The following is a 12,822-nucleotide window of genomic DNA, read 5'->3' as shown; positions in this document are numbered from 1 at the left end:
TAAATGACTCCCCAGGACTTGTTCATAGTGATCCAGACCTTCAAGGATGCCTTGAGTTGGTCAAGAAGTCTTTACAAGACTTCCAGGAGGGACTGAAGGTGTTCCATGATCCTTGAATAAGTTCCAGGACTCCAGGTCTCCGGAAGTATTGTCTAAATCAGAGTGTTGGTGACATCATTTCATCATCATAGGTCCCAGCTGGATTACTATGGCACAAAGTTTCCATGACAACCCGAAAATGAAGGGGAGACCTGATCTGAAACCGAAAACAGTGACGTCACTAAACCTTTCAAAACAAAAGTCTCTCAGTCTGACAACCGAGCAAAAACCTCAATAAACCTCCGCAGAGTCTGGATTTAATCAGTAAAGACCAGATTTTCCACAGTTTTTATGTTTTTGCTTGTTTCAGATGATTGATTCTGCTCTTATTGATCACTGATCACCAGGCGACAAACGGTCCGCTCTTATTGTGAAGAACACGTCCCTTCCTGTAGAATTGGAAAGAGAAAGTGAGGAACTTCCAGGCAGCAGGAAAACAGACTGAAAGAGGTGCTGCGGGTCCACCGGAAGCGGCAGAACTGTGATCAATCCCAGTGTAATCAATAAGTGATCAGAAGCAATAAAAGCCCCTGGGACTGGAGCATCATTCTTGCTGGTTCAGCAGAGATGGGCTCCATGTAATCAGAGAGGAGCTGGTTGAGTCCTGGGTGCTCCTGGGTGCTCCTGGGTGCTCCTGGGTGCTCCTGGGTGCTCCTGGGTGCTCCTGGGTGCTCCTGGGTGCTCCTGGGTGCTCTGTGGCTGAGCTGCAGCACCTGCTCAGGTGTGAGTGGAAACTGAGAGTGGAAACACTCTGGGACTTTCTGCCTTTCACTCTCCTTTCACTCGTTTTCTGTTTCCTGTCTGAAAAATAAAAGTCTTCCCTCAGACCAGCAGCATGTCAGAAGCACGGCTCAACTCCTCTGCTGCACCGTCCTCGTCTCCAGCGTCCTCATCGCCGCCATGTTCAGCCACACCGGCCCGCTCCTCGCCCTCTGCAGCGTCCTGACCTCTGCGCTCTGCTGTGATTGGCTCACAGAGTACAGCGACCTGAGAAACAGCTCGGTGACTCTCGTGGAACTCATGGTGAGTACAGTGAGTACAGGGGTCCTTGGGAGGCTTCCAGGGTCCTGGAGGGCGCTTCCAGGGTCCTTGGGAGGCTTCCAGGGTGCTATGGAGGCTTCTAGGGTCCTTGGGAGGCTTCTAGGGTCCTGGAGGTTGCTTCCACGGTCCTTGGGAGGTTTCTAGGGTCCTGGAGGGCGCTTCCAGGGTCCTTGGGAGGCTTCCAGGGTGCTATGGAGGCTTCTAGGGTCCTTGGGAGGCTTCCAGGGTCCTTGGGAGGCTTCCAGGGTCCTGGAGGGGGCTTCCAGGGTCCTGGAGGGCACTTTTAGGGTCCTTGGGAGGCTTCCAGGGTCCTGGAGGGCGCTTCCAGGGTCCTTGGGAGGCTTCCAGGGTCCTGGAGGGGGCTTCCAGGGTCCTGGAGGGCACTTTTAGGGTCATTGGGAGGCTTTCAGGGTCCTGGAGGGCACTTCCAGGGTCCTTGGGAGGCTTCCAGGGTCCTGGAGGGCACTTTCAGGGTCATTGGAGGGCTTCCAGGGTGCTATGGAGGCTTCTAGGGTCCTGGAGGGGGCTTTCAGGGTCCTTGGGAGGTTTCTAGGGTGCTATGGAGGCTTCTAGGGTCCTGGAGGGGGCTTTCAGGGTCCTTGGGAGGCTTCCAGGATCCTGGAGGTTGCTTCCACGGTCCTTGGGAGGTTTCTAGGGTCCTGGAGGGCGCTTCCAGGGTCCTTGGGAGGCTTCCAGGGTGCTATGGAGGCTTCTAGGGTCCTGGAGGGGGCTTTCAGGGTCCTTGGGAGGCTTTCAGGGTCCTGGAGGGCGCTTTCAGGGTCCTGGAGGGCGCTTTCAGGGTCCTGGAGGGGGCTTTCAGGGTCCTGGAGGGCGCTTTCAGGGTCCTGGAGGGGGCTTCTAGGGTCCTTGGGAGGCTTCCAGGGTGCTATGGAGGCTTCTAGGGTCCTGGAGGGGGCTTCCAGGGTCTTTGGGAGGCTTCTAGGGTCCTGGAGGTTGCTTCCACGGTCCTTGGGAGGTTTCTAGGGTCCTGGAGGGGGCTTCCAGGGTCCTTGAGAGGTTTCTAGGGTCCTGGAGGGCGCTTCCAGGGTCCTTGGGAGGCTTCCAGGGTGCTATGGAGGTTGCTTCCATGGTCCTTGGGAGGTTTCTAGGGTCCTGGAGGTTGCTTCCAGGGTCCTTGGGAGGCTTCTAGGGTCCTGGAGGGCGCTTCCACGGTCCTTGGGAGGTTTCTAGGGTCCTGGAGGGCGCTTCCAGGGTCCTTGGGAGGCTTCTAGGGTCCTGGAGGTTGCTTCCACGGTCCTTGGGAGGTTTCTAGGGTCCTGGAGGTTGCTTCCAGGGTCCTTGGGAGATTTCCAGGGTCCTGGAGGGGGCTTCCGGGGTCCTTGGGAGGCTTCTAGGGTCCTGGAGGGCGCTTCCAGGGTCTTTGGGAGGCTTCCAGGGTCCTTGGGAGGCTTCTAGGGTTCTTGGGAGATTTCCAGGGTCCTGGAGGGCGCTTTATGATCCTTGAATGTTTTTAAAGGTTCCTGAGAGGCTTCAGATATCTCCTCAGGGTGTTCCAGGTGCCTTTTACTCTGTTTATGTGCAGCTTTGTGTCCGTAAACTTAAAGAGGTGTGAGTGCCGGAGGAGTCGGGGGCGAGTAACCGAAGCATCGTCTCTTCCTGTTTCAGGGCGGTGCGTTCACTGACCAGGAGAGTCCAGTTCCATTTCCCTACAAACTGTATGCACAAGTGGAGAAGAAAGGGGTAATCAATCAGTCATCTCGTTTCTCACCCTCAGCCTGTTGGGGAATGTTTCTGTTTACATGTTTACAAACGCTGCTGAGGACGCCGACTCTGTCGGCCAATCAGAGGGCTGCAGCTCACCCCTGTGTCTCCGTGTGTCTTCAGCTGGAGTCCCAGCTGCTTTTCATCAGGGACAGTCTGGAGCAGATTTACCTTCTGTTCCGCAGTAACAACCACTCCTCTGCTAACTGGGACACCAGGAAAACCACACAGTTCCTGGAGAGCCTCCACAGACAGGTGGTGGAGCTCAGCAGCTGCGTGAGTCAAAGTCCTTTTACTGCTTCCTGCTCTGAGCTGAACTCAGCCGATAGAACTGAAGCAAACTCAGCCGATAGACCTGAAGCAAACTCAGCCGATAGAACTGAAGCAAACTCTGCTGCACCTGCTCTCAGCGCAATGTTTAGCTTTATCAACTCTTCTCTTCCTCTCTGTATCGGTCAGATTTCGGCTGCTCTGTCTGAACCTTGAACGCCTCTTCTCTTCCTCTTTATTCACTGAACTCGGCTGCTTAGTCTGAACCTTGAACGCCTCTTCTCTTCCTCTCTGTATCGGACAGATTTCGGCTGCTCTGTCTGAACCTTGAACGCCTCTTCTCTTCCTCTCTGTATCGGACAGATTTCGGCTGCTCTGTCTGAACCTTGAACGCCTCTTCTCTTCCTCTCTGTATCGGACAGATTTCGGTTGCTCTGTCTGAACCTTGAACGCCTCTTCTCTTCCTCTGTATCGGACAGATTTCGGCTGCTCTGTCTGAACCTTGAACGCCTCTTCTCTTCCTCTCTGTATCGGACAGATTTCGGCTGCTCTGTCTGAACCTTGAACGCCTCTTCTCTTCCTCTCTGTATCGGACAGATTTCGGCTGCTCTGTCTGAACCTTGAACGCCTCTTCTCTTCCTCTTTGTATCGCACAGATTTCGGCCGCTCTGTCTGAACCTTGAACGCCTCTTCTCTTCCTCTTTGTATCGGACAGATTTCGGCTGCTCTGTCTGAACCTTGAACGCCTCTTCTCTTCCTCTCTGTATCGGACAGATTTCGGCTGCTCTGTCTGAACCTTGAACGCCTCTTCTCTTCCTCTCTGTATCGGACAGATTTCGGTTGCTCTGTCTGAACCTTGAACGCCTCTTCTCTTCCTCTGTATCGGACAGATTTCGGCTGCTCTGTCTGAACCTTGAACGCCTCTTCTCTTCCTCTCTGTATCGGACAGATTTCGGCTGCTCTGTCTGAACCTTGAACGCCTCTTCTCTTCCTCTCTGTATCGGACAGATTTTGGCTGCTCTGTCTGAACCTTGAACGCCTCTTCTCTTCCTCTCTGTATCGGACAGATTTCGGCTGCTCTGTCTGAACCTTGAACGCCTCTTCTCTTCCTCTCTGTATCGCACTGAACTCGGCTGCTCTGTCTGAACCTTGAACGCCTCTTCTCTTCCTCTTTGTATCGCACAGATTTCGGCCGCTCTGTCTGAACCTTGAACGCCTCTTCTCTTCCTCTTTGTATCGCACAGATTTCGGCTGCTCTGTCTGAACCTTGAACGCCTCTTCTCTTCCTCTCTGTATCGGACAGATTTCGGCTGCTCTGTCTGAACCTTGAACGCCTCTTCTCTTCCTCTCTGTATCGGACAGATTTCGGCTGCTCTGTCTGAACCTTGAACGCCTCTTCTCTTCCTCTCTGTATCGGACAGATTTCGGCTGCTCTGTCTGAACCTTGAACGCCTCGTCTCTTCCTCTCTGTATCGGACAGATTTCGGCTGCTCTGTCTGAACCTTGAACGCCTCTTCTCTTCCTCTGTATCGGACAGATTTCGGCTGCTCTGTCTGAACCTTGAACGCCTCTTCTCTTCCTCTTTGTATCGGACAGATTTCGGCTGCTCTGTCTGAACCTTGAACGCCTCTTCTCTTCCTCTTTGTATCGGACAGATTTCGGCTGCTCTGTCTGAACCTTGAACGCCTCTTCTCTTCCTCTCTGTATCGGACAGATTTCGGCTGCTCTGTCTGAACCTTGAACGCCTCTTCTCTTCCTCTGCATCGGACAGATTTCGGCTGCTCTGTCTGAACCTTGAACGCCTCTTCTCTTCCTCTGTATCGCACAGATTTCGGCTGCTCTGTCTGAACCTTGAACGCCTCTTCTCTTCCTCTGTATCGGACAGATTTCGGCTGCTCTGTCTGAACCTTGAACGCCTCTTCTCTTCCTCTCTGTATCGGTCAGATTTCGGCTGCTCTGTCTGAACCTTGAACGCCTCTTCTCTTCCTCTGTATCGGACAGATTTCGGCTGCTCTGTCTGAACCTTGAACGCCTCTTCTCTTCCTCTTTGTATCACAAACACAATCTGAAGTGTTCCTTTTGGTTTCCAGGTGCCGAAAAAGCGAACAGACAGCAGACTGAGGAATTACTACAGGAGGCTGAAAAACAGCACTCTGAGCTGCCCGGTGAGTTCAAGTACTGCTCTGTTACCCACCGTAGGGCTGAGTTTAGTCCGACTGTAGGACTGACTGTAGGACTGACTGTAGGACTGACTGTAGGACTGACTGTAGGTCTGACTGTAGGTCTGACTGTAGGTCCGACTGTAGGTCTGACTGTAGGACTGACTGTAGGACTGACTGTAGGACTGACTGTAGGTCTGACTGTAGGACTGACTGTAGGTCTGACTGTAGGTCTGACTGTAGGACTGACTGTAGGACTGACTGTAGGTCTGACTGTAGGTCCGACTGTAGGACTGACTGTAGGTCTGGCTGTAGGACTGACTGTAGGACTGACTGTAGGTCTGACTGTAGGACTGACTGTAGGACTGACTGTAGGACTGACTGTAGGACTGACTGTAGGTCTGACTGTAGGACTGACTGTAGGACTGACTGTAGGACTGACTGTAGGTCTGACTGTAGGACTGACTGTAGGTCCGACTGTAGGACTGACTGTAGGACTGTTTGTAGTATTGAATTTACTGACTATAGTACCATCTTTGTCCACAGGGGGGCAGCGCAGCCTCCTGGGAGCTGCTGAGAAGGGAGACCAAGGATCACCTGGACAGGCTGGACCTTCTGGGGAACCTGGTGAAAGCATCAGCCGCCAGCAGGGGGCGCCCTGCAGACAGCAGCACCCTTTGATCCTCTGGAACAGATTCACTTTCTCATGTTTTAATTTTATTATTTATTTATTTATGTAAGCCTATTTATTTCCTGTTATTCATATATTTATTGACTGAATGTAGTCTCTCTTTGATATTTTTGTATTTTCTTATGGTTTTAAAAAATAAAGTTCAGCTCATCGCTGCAGTTTGTGTTCTCTTCTTTCACCTGAGTCTGTCAGGGTTCTCTTTCCCTAATCTTTTATATGCAATCACACACTTCTGTGATGTAAGAATGGTTTAAATGGCTTTTAAACCATGGTTTAAAAGAGCATGAATGACCTGAGCCACAGTCACAGACTGACATCTTCAGGCTCCACACAACAGAAACACCTCCTGAGGACCTTCGTCTCACATTTACTCCCAGGGAGAACCAGCTTCCTTATGCACCTTCCACCTTCCTACATCCTGCTGCATGACGGTGAGGGGCGGAGCATTGCCCAGGTGTCAGAATGAGAGGCGGGGTCCACCTGGACAGGTGTTCAGCCCTTCAGAACCGTCCAGTCCGATGTTATTTGGGCAGATTTGGCTCCTGGCTGCCTGCAGCTGTGAAATCTTCCATCAAAGCGTTAAACCTGAGCTGATTATCTCGCTCTATGTAAAACAAAGACAACGGAATCGTGTTACACTCGGCATTTATTGCAGACTCAGAACACACATGCAGATGTTTGCAGCTGCAGCAGTGGGGGTCATAAGCTGCAGCTCAGGGGGACACAGAGCCCTCCTCTCAGTCAGGAGGTTGCTGGTTCAACCACAGAGTGATTCTGGACCCCACTGCTTCTCAGTTGTCAGTTTGCTCAAATTATTTCATGCTTTTGAAGAAGAATTCAGAGGAAATTTGCTGCTCAGACTCAGGAGACAAACCCCTGAACCTGTTACTGGGACAGCTGGAGGCAGAGGAAGGAGCAGCAGCTCTCAGTTGTCACAGACCTCCACCCTCAGAACCGGGTCAGACTGGGCCCTTTGGCTTGGCCCCGGACAAACCCTGAACCCCAAACCCGCTGAACAGCTCTTTGTTGCACAGCATGTCCCTGCCGAGCACCCCCACCCCGTACCAGCTGGAGTAAAGCACGAAGTCATAAGGAACGGAGAACATCACCGCCATCCTGCCCCTGAACTGACGGCTGGACTCCTGCAGGAGGTCGTAGGTCAGGATGCCCACCGACCCGCAGGCTGTGTGCGGCGCCTTGATGAAGAGGGCGGTGCCGGTTTCAGACGGGCCGAGCGTCGGCGGCAGGGGAACCTCACAGTTCCCGCTGATGAGATGGACTCTGGACAGAGGAGACAGCAACAGACAGTCAGTCCTGAACAACCACAGAACAAGCAGGTCGAACATCAGAGGATAGATTCTGGTACTTCTGGTTCTGAAGCTACGACTCAGATGGTTCAACAAACCGAGACACTCTGTGTTCTTTGTCCCTGATTGTTTGGAGTTAAATAGCAGTTGTTTAGAAAGCAAGCTAATCTAGTTGCTAACGCTGTTAGCCTTCCTGACTTCCTGTCTCTGTGGCTGTGAAGGCCTCTGAAACCCCGCCCCCTCATTTGCATAATGAGGAAATACATGGGGGGTGTATTTAAAGGAATAAAAAATAAATAAAGCAACATATAAACAAAGAAAGCAATTAAATGTATTCCAGTTAAAATAATAAATAAAACAGAGTCAAACTGAAATAAATGGCATTTAAGATTAAAGCTCAGAAATGTATTTATTTCATATTCTGTTCAATTGTTTTTGCATAAATGAATTTCAGTAAAATTTATGATCTTATTTATTTTGCCATGGATATATTTTTGTTCTGGTTTCAGATTTTGGCCGCTTCTGTGCTCCATAAAGTCTGAACTTTGTTCTTTCTCTGCTTTCTGCTCTGGTCATTCTGTCTGAACTCTGACCCTTCAGATGCCTGCCCTCTGAACTCTGACCCCTCAGATACCTGCCCTCTGAACTCTGACCCCTCAGATACCTGCCCTCTGAACTCTGACCCTTCAGATGCCTGCCCTCTGAACTCTGACCCCTCAGATACCTGCCCTCTGAACTCTGACCCCTCAGATACCTGCCCTCTGAACTCTGACCCCTCAGATGCCTGCCCTCTGAACTCTGACCCCTCAGATACCTGCCCTCTGAACTCTGACCCCTCAGATACCTGCCCTCTGAACTCTGACCCCTCAGATACCTGCCCTCTGAACTCTGACCCCTCAGATGCCTGCCCTCTGAACTCTGACCCCTCAGATGCCTGCCCTCTGAACTCTGACCCCTCAGATGCCTGCCCTCTGAACTCTGACCCCTCAGATGCCTGCCCTCTGAACTCTGACCCCTCAGATGCCTGCCCTCTGAACTCTGACCCTTCAGATGCCTGCCCTCTGAACTCTGACCCCTCAGATGCCTGCCCTCTGAACTCTGACCCTTCAGATGCCTGCCCTCTGAACTCTGACCCCTCAGATGCCTGCCCTCTGAACTCTGACCCCTCAGATGCCGGGACGTGCTCTCCTGACTGCTAAATCAGTTTTGTGGTTCCTTCGGTTTCTTTCCTCTGATTTCCTAATGGAAGCAGTGATGCTTGGTGACACCATCAGTCAGCCTTTAGGCACAGAGCTGAGCACCGACTGCTCCACATCTGTTGGTTCTGGTCCTGTTCGAGGCTCAGAACCAAAATGGCGTCTGCGGCGGTGGCGGCGGGACTCTCAGCGGCTCAGACAGCGTGTACTTGGAGCTCTTGTTCTTGATCTCCAGGGAACACTGGCGGTGAGATGGAATACTCATCTCTGGAACCTGTGCAGGGAAACAGAGGCGGAACCAGAACACTGACGTCATATTTATGGTCCTGCGTTTAGCTTTTATCCAAAGTCACTTACCAATGAGGATCAGAGCTAACGGCAAAGCTAACAAAGAGCTACATGGAAGGAAAGCAGCAGTCAGGGAGGTGCAGGGCAGGAGATGCTCTCTAAGAGCTGAGTTTCCTAAAGATAGATGTGTTAGAAAAATTATAGAGTTATACTATGAGAAAAGCTGCAAAAATAAGAGTTTCTGTGATGGGGGGGGGGGGGGGGGGGGGGCTCCTGCTGTCTTTTGGTTCTCATAATACTATGTATGAAGCAAAGGTGTTTTGACTGTCTTCCCATAATATTAAATGGCGTAATGCCAAACATAAACAATATAAATAGCAACAGGACCATTTAGTTATCCAGAAAACTCTGAGCAGCTTCCTGACAGGTTGGGCCGACTCGTCTCTTTCTTGCAAGGAATAAATGTTTTGTGTTCATCGTCTCCAGCGACTCTGAGCCTAATTTTGAGAGAATTTTTCTGACAGGATGTAACATCAGAGCTAACGGCAAAGCTAACAAAGAGCTACATGGAAGGAAAGCAGCCTCTGTCGGGGGTGACAGAGCAGAGATGGAAGGCAGCAGTCAGGGAGGTGCAGGGCAGGAGAGGCTCTCAGAGCCGGGTCGGAGGCAGAGTTTCCTAAAGATAGACGGTATAGAGATCTGATATCTGGGAGATCAGCAGCTTTAAAGGTCTTCAGTCATGACACCCAAGTTTCCAGCTACCGGAACAAGAGATTCTCTTTCATATTTAATAAAACTGGTTCCAGAAGGGACCTGTCCAGCCGGCCTTTCGCCCGATGGCTGCTGGCTCCAGCCCCCCCCGCTGCCCGACCGACGGGTTGACGGTACAGAAAATGGATGGATGGATGTTTCCAGAAGGCGGTTTTGGGCAGTTTGGGGCAGGTGGAACTTTACTTTTTATGCTTCACAGCATCTAGTCATTTGGAGCTTTTTGTTTCTCAGTTTTAAACCAGAAAATGCAGCCGTAGCGCCGCTTTCAGCTGACCTTTCAGCTCCAGTTTGTTATCAGTCTCTAACAGGAGTTTAACCTCATCCACAGCGTCTCTCTTTCTCTCAGGTGGTTTCTGATTTTAGGAAAGAGCAGACCTGTCAGCTCTGGTCCAACTCTTCTCACGGAGGATAGATTAAACGGGAGGAAAACAGTGCCTCAGAGTCACTGAAGTTCTGCACAAACCGGCTCATGTTCATCTGAATCAGCTCATGTTGAAGCGGCCGAACATCTAAAACCTGCAGGACCCTGTTCAGGGAACCAGATGTGGAGGGAGGTGAGACCTAAAAGCTGATTGCTGGTTCAGCCAAACTATTTACAGCTGATGGAGCTCTGACTGGACGGGGAACCAAGCTGCTTAAAGCAGTGAGAGAGATTTGTCTGTTTTCCCTTCAAAGACACCAACATGCTGCCTTCTCGTGCTCAGAGAGTTCTTAATGTGTAAAAACCTCCTCCTGCAGCAGAAAAGCTGCCGTTTCTGCAGCTGGGTCGAGGCGAGCCGAGGGAACCGGAGTAAGATCCGTGTTTTCAGAGCCATTGGCCCAGTGGACCCGTCTGTCTGCGTCCTGATCCTCAGTCTGAGTCAGTTTCTCCTGTCACTGAGGCGTAAAGGCGCTCTGCAGCATGTGGTCGGACCATCCGCACCACTCAGATGTAACATCTGTGTGCGCCACCACAGATGTGCAAACACGTTCTGTAACAGATTCTTTGGCTGAAAATGCTCCGTCTGTTCAGTCGTTTGCACACAGCGAGCCGCTCTGACTCAAGTTTATTTGTGGCACATTTCATGCAGAAACAATTCAAAGTGCTTTGAATAAAATGAAAGCATCGCAGCGGGAAGAAGCTTTAAAATACATAAAGAATATGAAGAGAAACAAATAAAATAGTTAAAATGATTAAAAACAGTCTGGAGAAGTTAAAAGATATCCTGCAGATTTCATGCATAAACACATGAGAAAAGGAATGTTTTTAACCTGGATTTAAAAACATTTGGTGACAGTTTAATCTAATTAATTCAGTTTGTTCCAGTCGTCAACATCTGGAATTCATCTCAAACACAGCTGCATACATTCAGATGAACAGAAATACGAAGGAAACCTGATATTCAGACGGATGAAGCTGAGACAGGAAACGTGATCAAACTGAAACAGAACCGATCCTGGACCAGTCAAAACCAGCCAAAACCAGCCAAAACCAGTCAAAACCAGTCAAAACCAGCCAAAAACAGCCAAAACCAGTCAAAACCAGTCAAAACCAGCCAAAAACAGTCAAAACCAGTCAAAACCAGTCAAAACCAGCCAAAAACAGTCAAAACCAGTCAAAACCAGTCAAAACCAGTCAAAACCAGCCAAAAACAGTCAAACAGTCAAAACCAGTCAAAACCAGTCAAAACCAGTCAAAAACAGTCAAAACCAGTCAAAACCAGTCAAAACCAGTCAAAAACAGCCAAAAACAGTCAAAAACAGCCAAAACCAGTCAAAACCAGTCAAAACCAGCCAAAAACAGTCAAAACCAGTCAAAACCAGTCAAAACCAGCCAAAAACAGTCAAAACCAGTCAAAACCAGTCAAAAACAGCCAAAAACAGTCAAAAACAGTCAAAACCAGTCAAAACCAGTCAAAACCAGTCAAAACCAGTCAAACAGCTGGAGAGAAATTCAGAAATACAGACGAATTACTTACGCCTTTCCCCTTCAGACAGAAAATTACCCTCGGCTGGGCTTTTCAAAGTGAAATCAGAGCTCAGCAGCTGCTGGTGGGCGAGGTTTCCTCAGGAAAACTCATCTGACGTGATGACAGGAAACGATTCTCTGATCCTCCTCTAAAAACCGAAACCAAACACAGAAAAGTTGCTTTGTTTTTTGCATAAAAGCGTTCAGATCGATGCAGAGTCAGACCAAAAGGATGCTGTGAGCTCCTTCCAGAGCTCCGGGGTAATGCTGAAGCAGATGCAGAAACAAACAGACCCTATTCAGGTGTGGCTCACCTTCATCAGCAGCTCCTCCTGGGTCAAAACCCGCTGATTTCCTTCCTTGTTCTCGGCTGTATTGCTCTCTAGTTAAGTCAGCTCTTTAGTTTTTCTGCATTTCCTGCCACTTTGGCTTCTTTTCTTTAATCAAGTGTTGACCAAAGTGCAGCAAAACTGCAACGATTTGGATAAAACTGTAGAAACTAAACGACACGAGGAAAATAAACTCTGAGGTCGGGTTGATCCGAAGTTCATGAGCAGCTCACAGCTTTGCATCAGCTGACCTCAGTCATGGTTAAAAACAGCTGTTCAGTGACTCAGATACTAAATAAATGGCAGGTCTGTCAGGAGTCCAGCTGCAGGCGGGTCGGACCAGTTCCAGATAAGGAAACAGACCGACTTCAACCAGGCAACTGGATGAGTTACCTGGATTTAAAAACATTTGGTGACAGTTTAATCTAATTAATTCAGTTTGTTCCAGTCGTCAACATCTGGAATTCATCTCAAACACAGCTGCATACATTCAGATGAACAGAAATACGAAGGAAACCTGATATTCAGACGGATGAAGCTGAGACAGGAAACGTGATCAAACTGAAACAGAACCGATCCTGGACCACCAGAAACAGCCAAAACCAGTCAAAACCAGTCAAAACCAGCCAAAAACAGTCAAAACCTGTCAAAACCAGTCAAAACCAGCCAAAAACAGTCAAAACCAGTCAAAACCAGTCAAAACCAGTCAAAACCAGCCAAAAACAGTCAAAACCAGCCAAAAACAGTCAAAAACAGTCAAAACCAGTCAAAACCAGCCAAAACCAGTCAAAAACAGTCAAAACCAGTCAAAACCAGTCAAAACCAGTCAAAAACAGCCAAAAACAGTCAAAAACAGTCAAAAACAGTCAAAACCAGCCAAAACCAGTCAAAACCAGCCAAAACCAGCCAAAAACAGTCAAAACCAGTCAAAACCAGCCAAAACCAGCCAAAAACAGTCAAAACCAGTCAAAACCAGCCAAAACCAGCCAAAAACAGTCAAA

General features: G+C 49.6%; 2 protein-coding genes across 3 annotated transcripts; one reads left to right on the top strand and one right to left on the bottom strand.

Annotated features, from left to right (window-relative positions):
• Positions 1–999: 999 nt before the first annotated feature.
• On the top strand, positions 1,000–5,972 carry LOC140273144 (interferon a3-like). The gene is made up of 5 exons (XM_072368662.1): positions 1,000–1,122; positions 2,767–2,841; positions 2,986–3,138; positions 5,223–5,297; positions 5,838–5,972. The coding sequence occupies exons 1-5, from the start codon at positions 1,000–1,002 to the stop codon at positions 5,970–5,972; spliced, it is 561 nt and encodes a 186-aa protein (XP_072224763.1).
• Positions 5,973–6,699: 727 nt separating this feature from the next.
• On the bottom strand, positions 6,700–11,765 carry LOC140273239 (DELTA-actitoxin-Aas1a-like). 2 transcript variants are annotated; one of them, XM_072368753.1, is made up of 2 exons: positions 8,677–8,992; positions 6,700–7,263 (listed from the first exon to the last, which is right to left on the bottom strand). In XM_072368753.1, exons 1-2 carry the CDS (start codon positions 8,799–8,801, stop codon positions 6,942–6,944), a joined length of 447 nt encoding a protein of 148 aa, XP_072224854.1. In that variant the 5' UTR covers positions 8,802–8,992; the 3' UTR covers positions 6,700–6,941. The 2 variants fall into 2 exon arrangements, 1 of the variants encoding a protein (XP_072224854.1); XR_011908016.1 differs by lacking the exon at positions 8,677–8,992 and adding an exon at positions 11,503–11,765 and having other exon boundaries at positions 7,172–7,263.
• Between the last annotated feature and the right edge of the window lie 1,057 nt (positions 11,766–12,822).

This window comes from Leuresthes tenuis, unplaced genomic scaffold (genome assembly GCF_036924035.1).
Source record: "Leuresthes tenuis unplaced genomic scaffold, fLeuTen1.0.hap1 SCAF_17, whole genome shotgun sequence".
NCBI lineage: Eukaryota > Metazoa > Chordata > Actinopteri > Atheriniformes > Atherinopsidae > Leuresthes > Leuresthes tenuis.
Note: the sequence above shows the minus strand (reverse complement) of the source record. Positions and strands in the feature narration are given on the sequence as shown.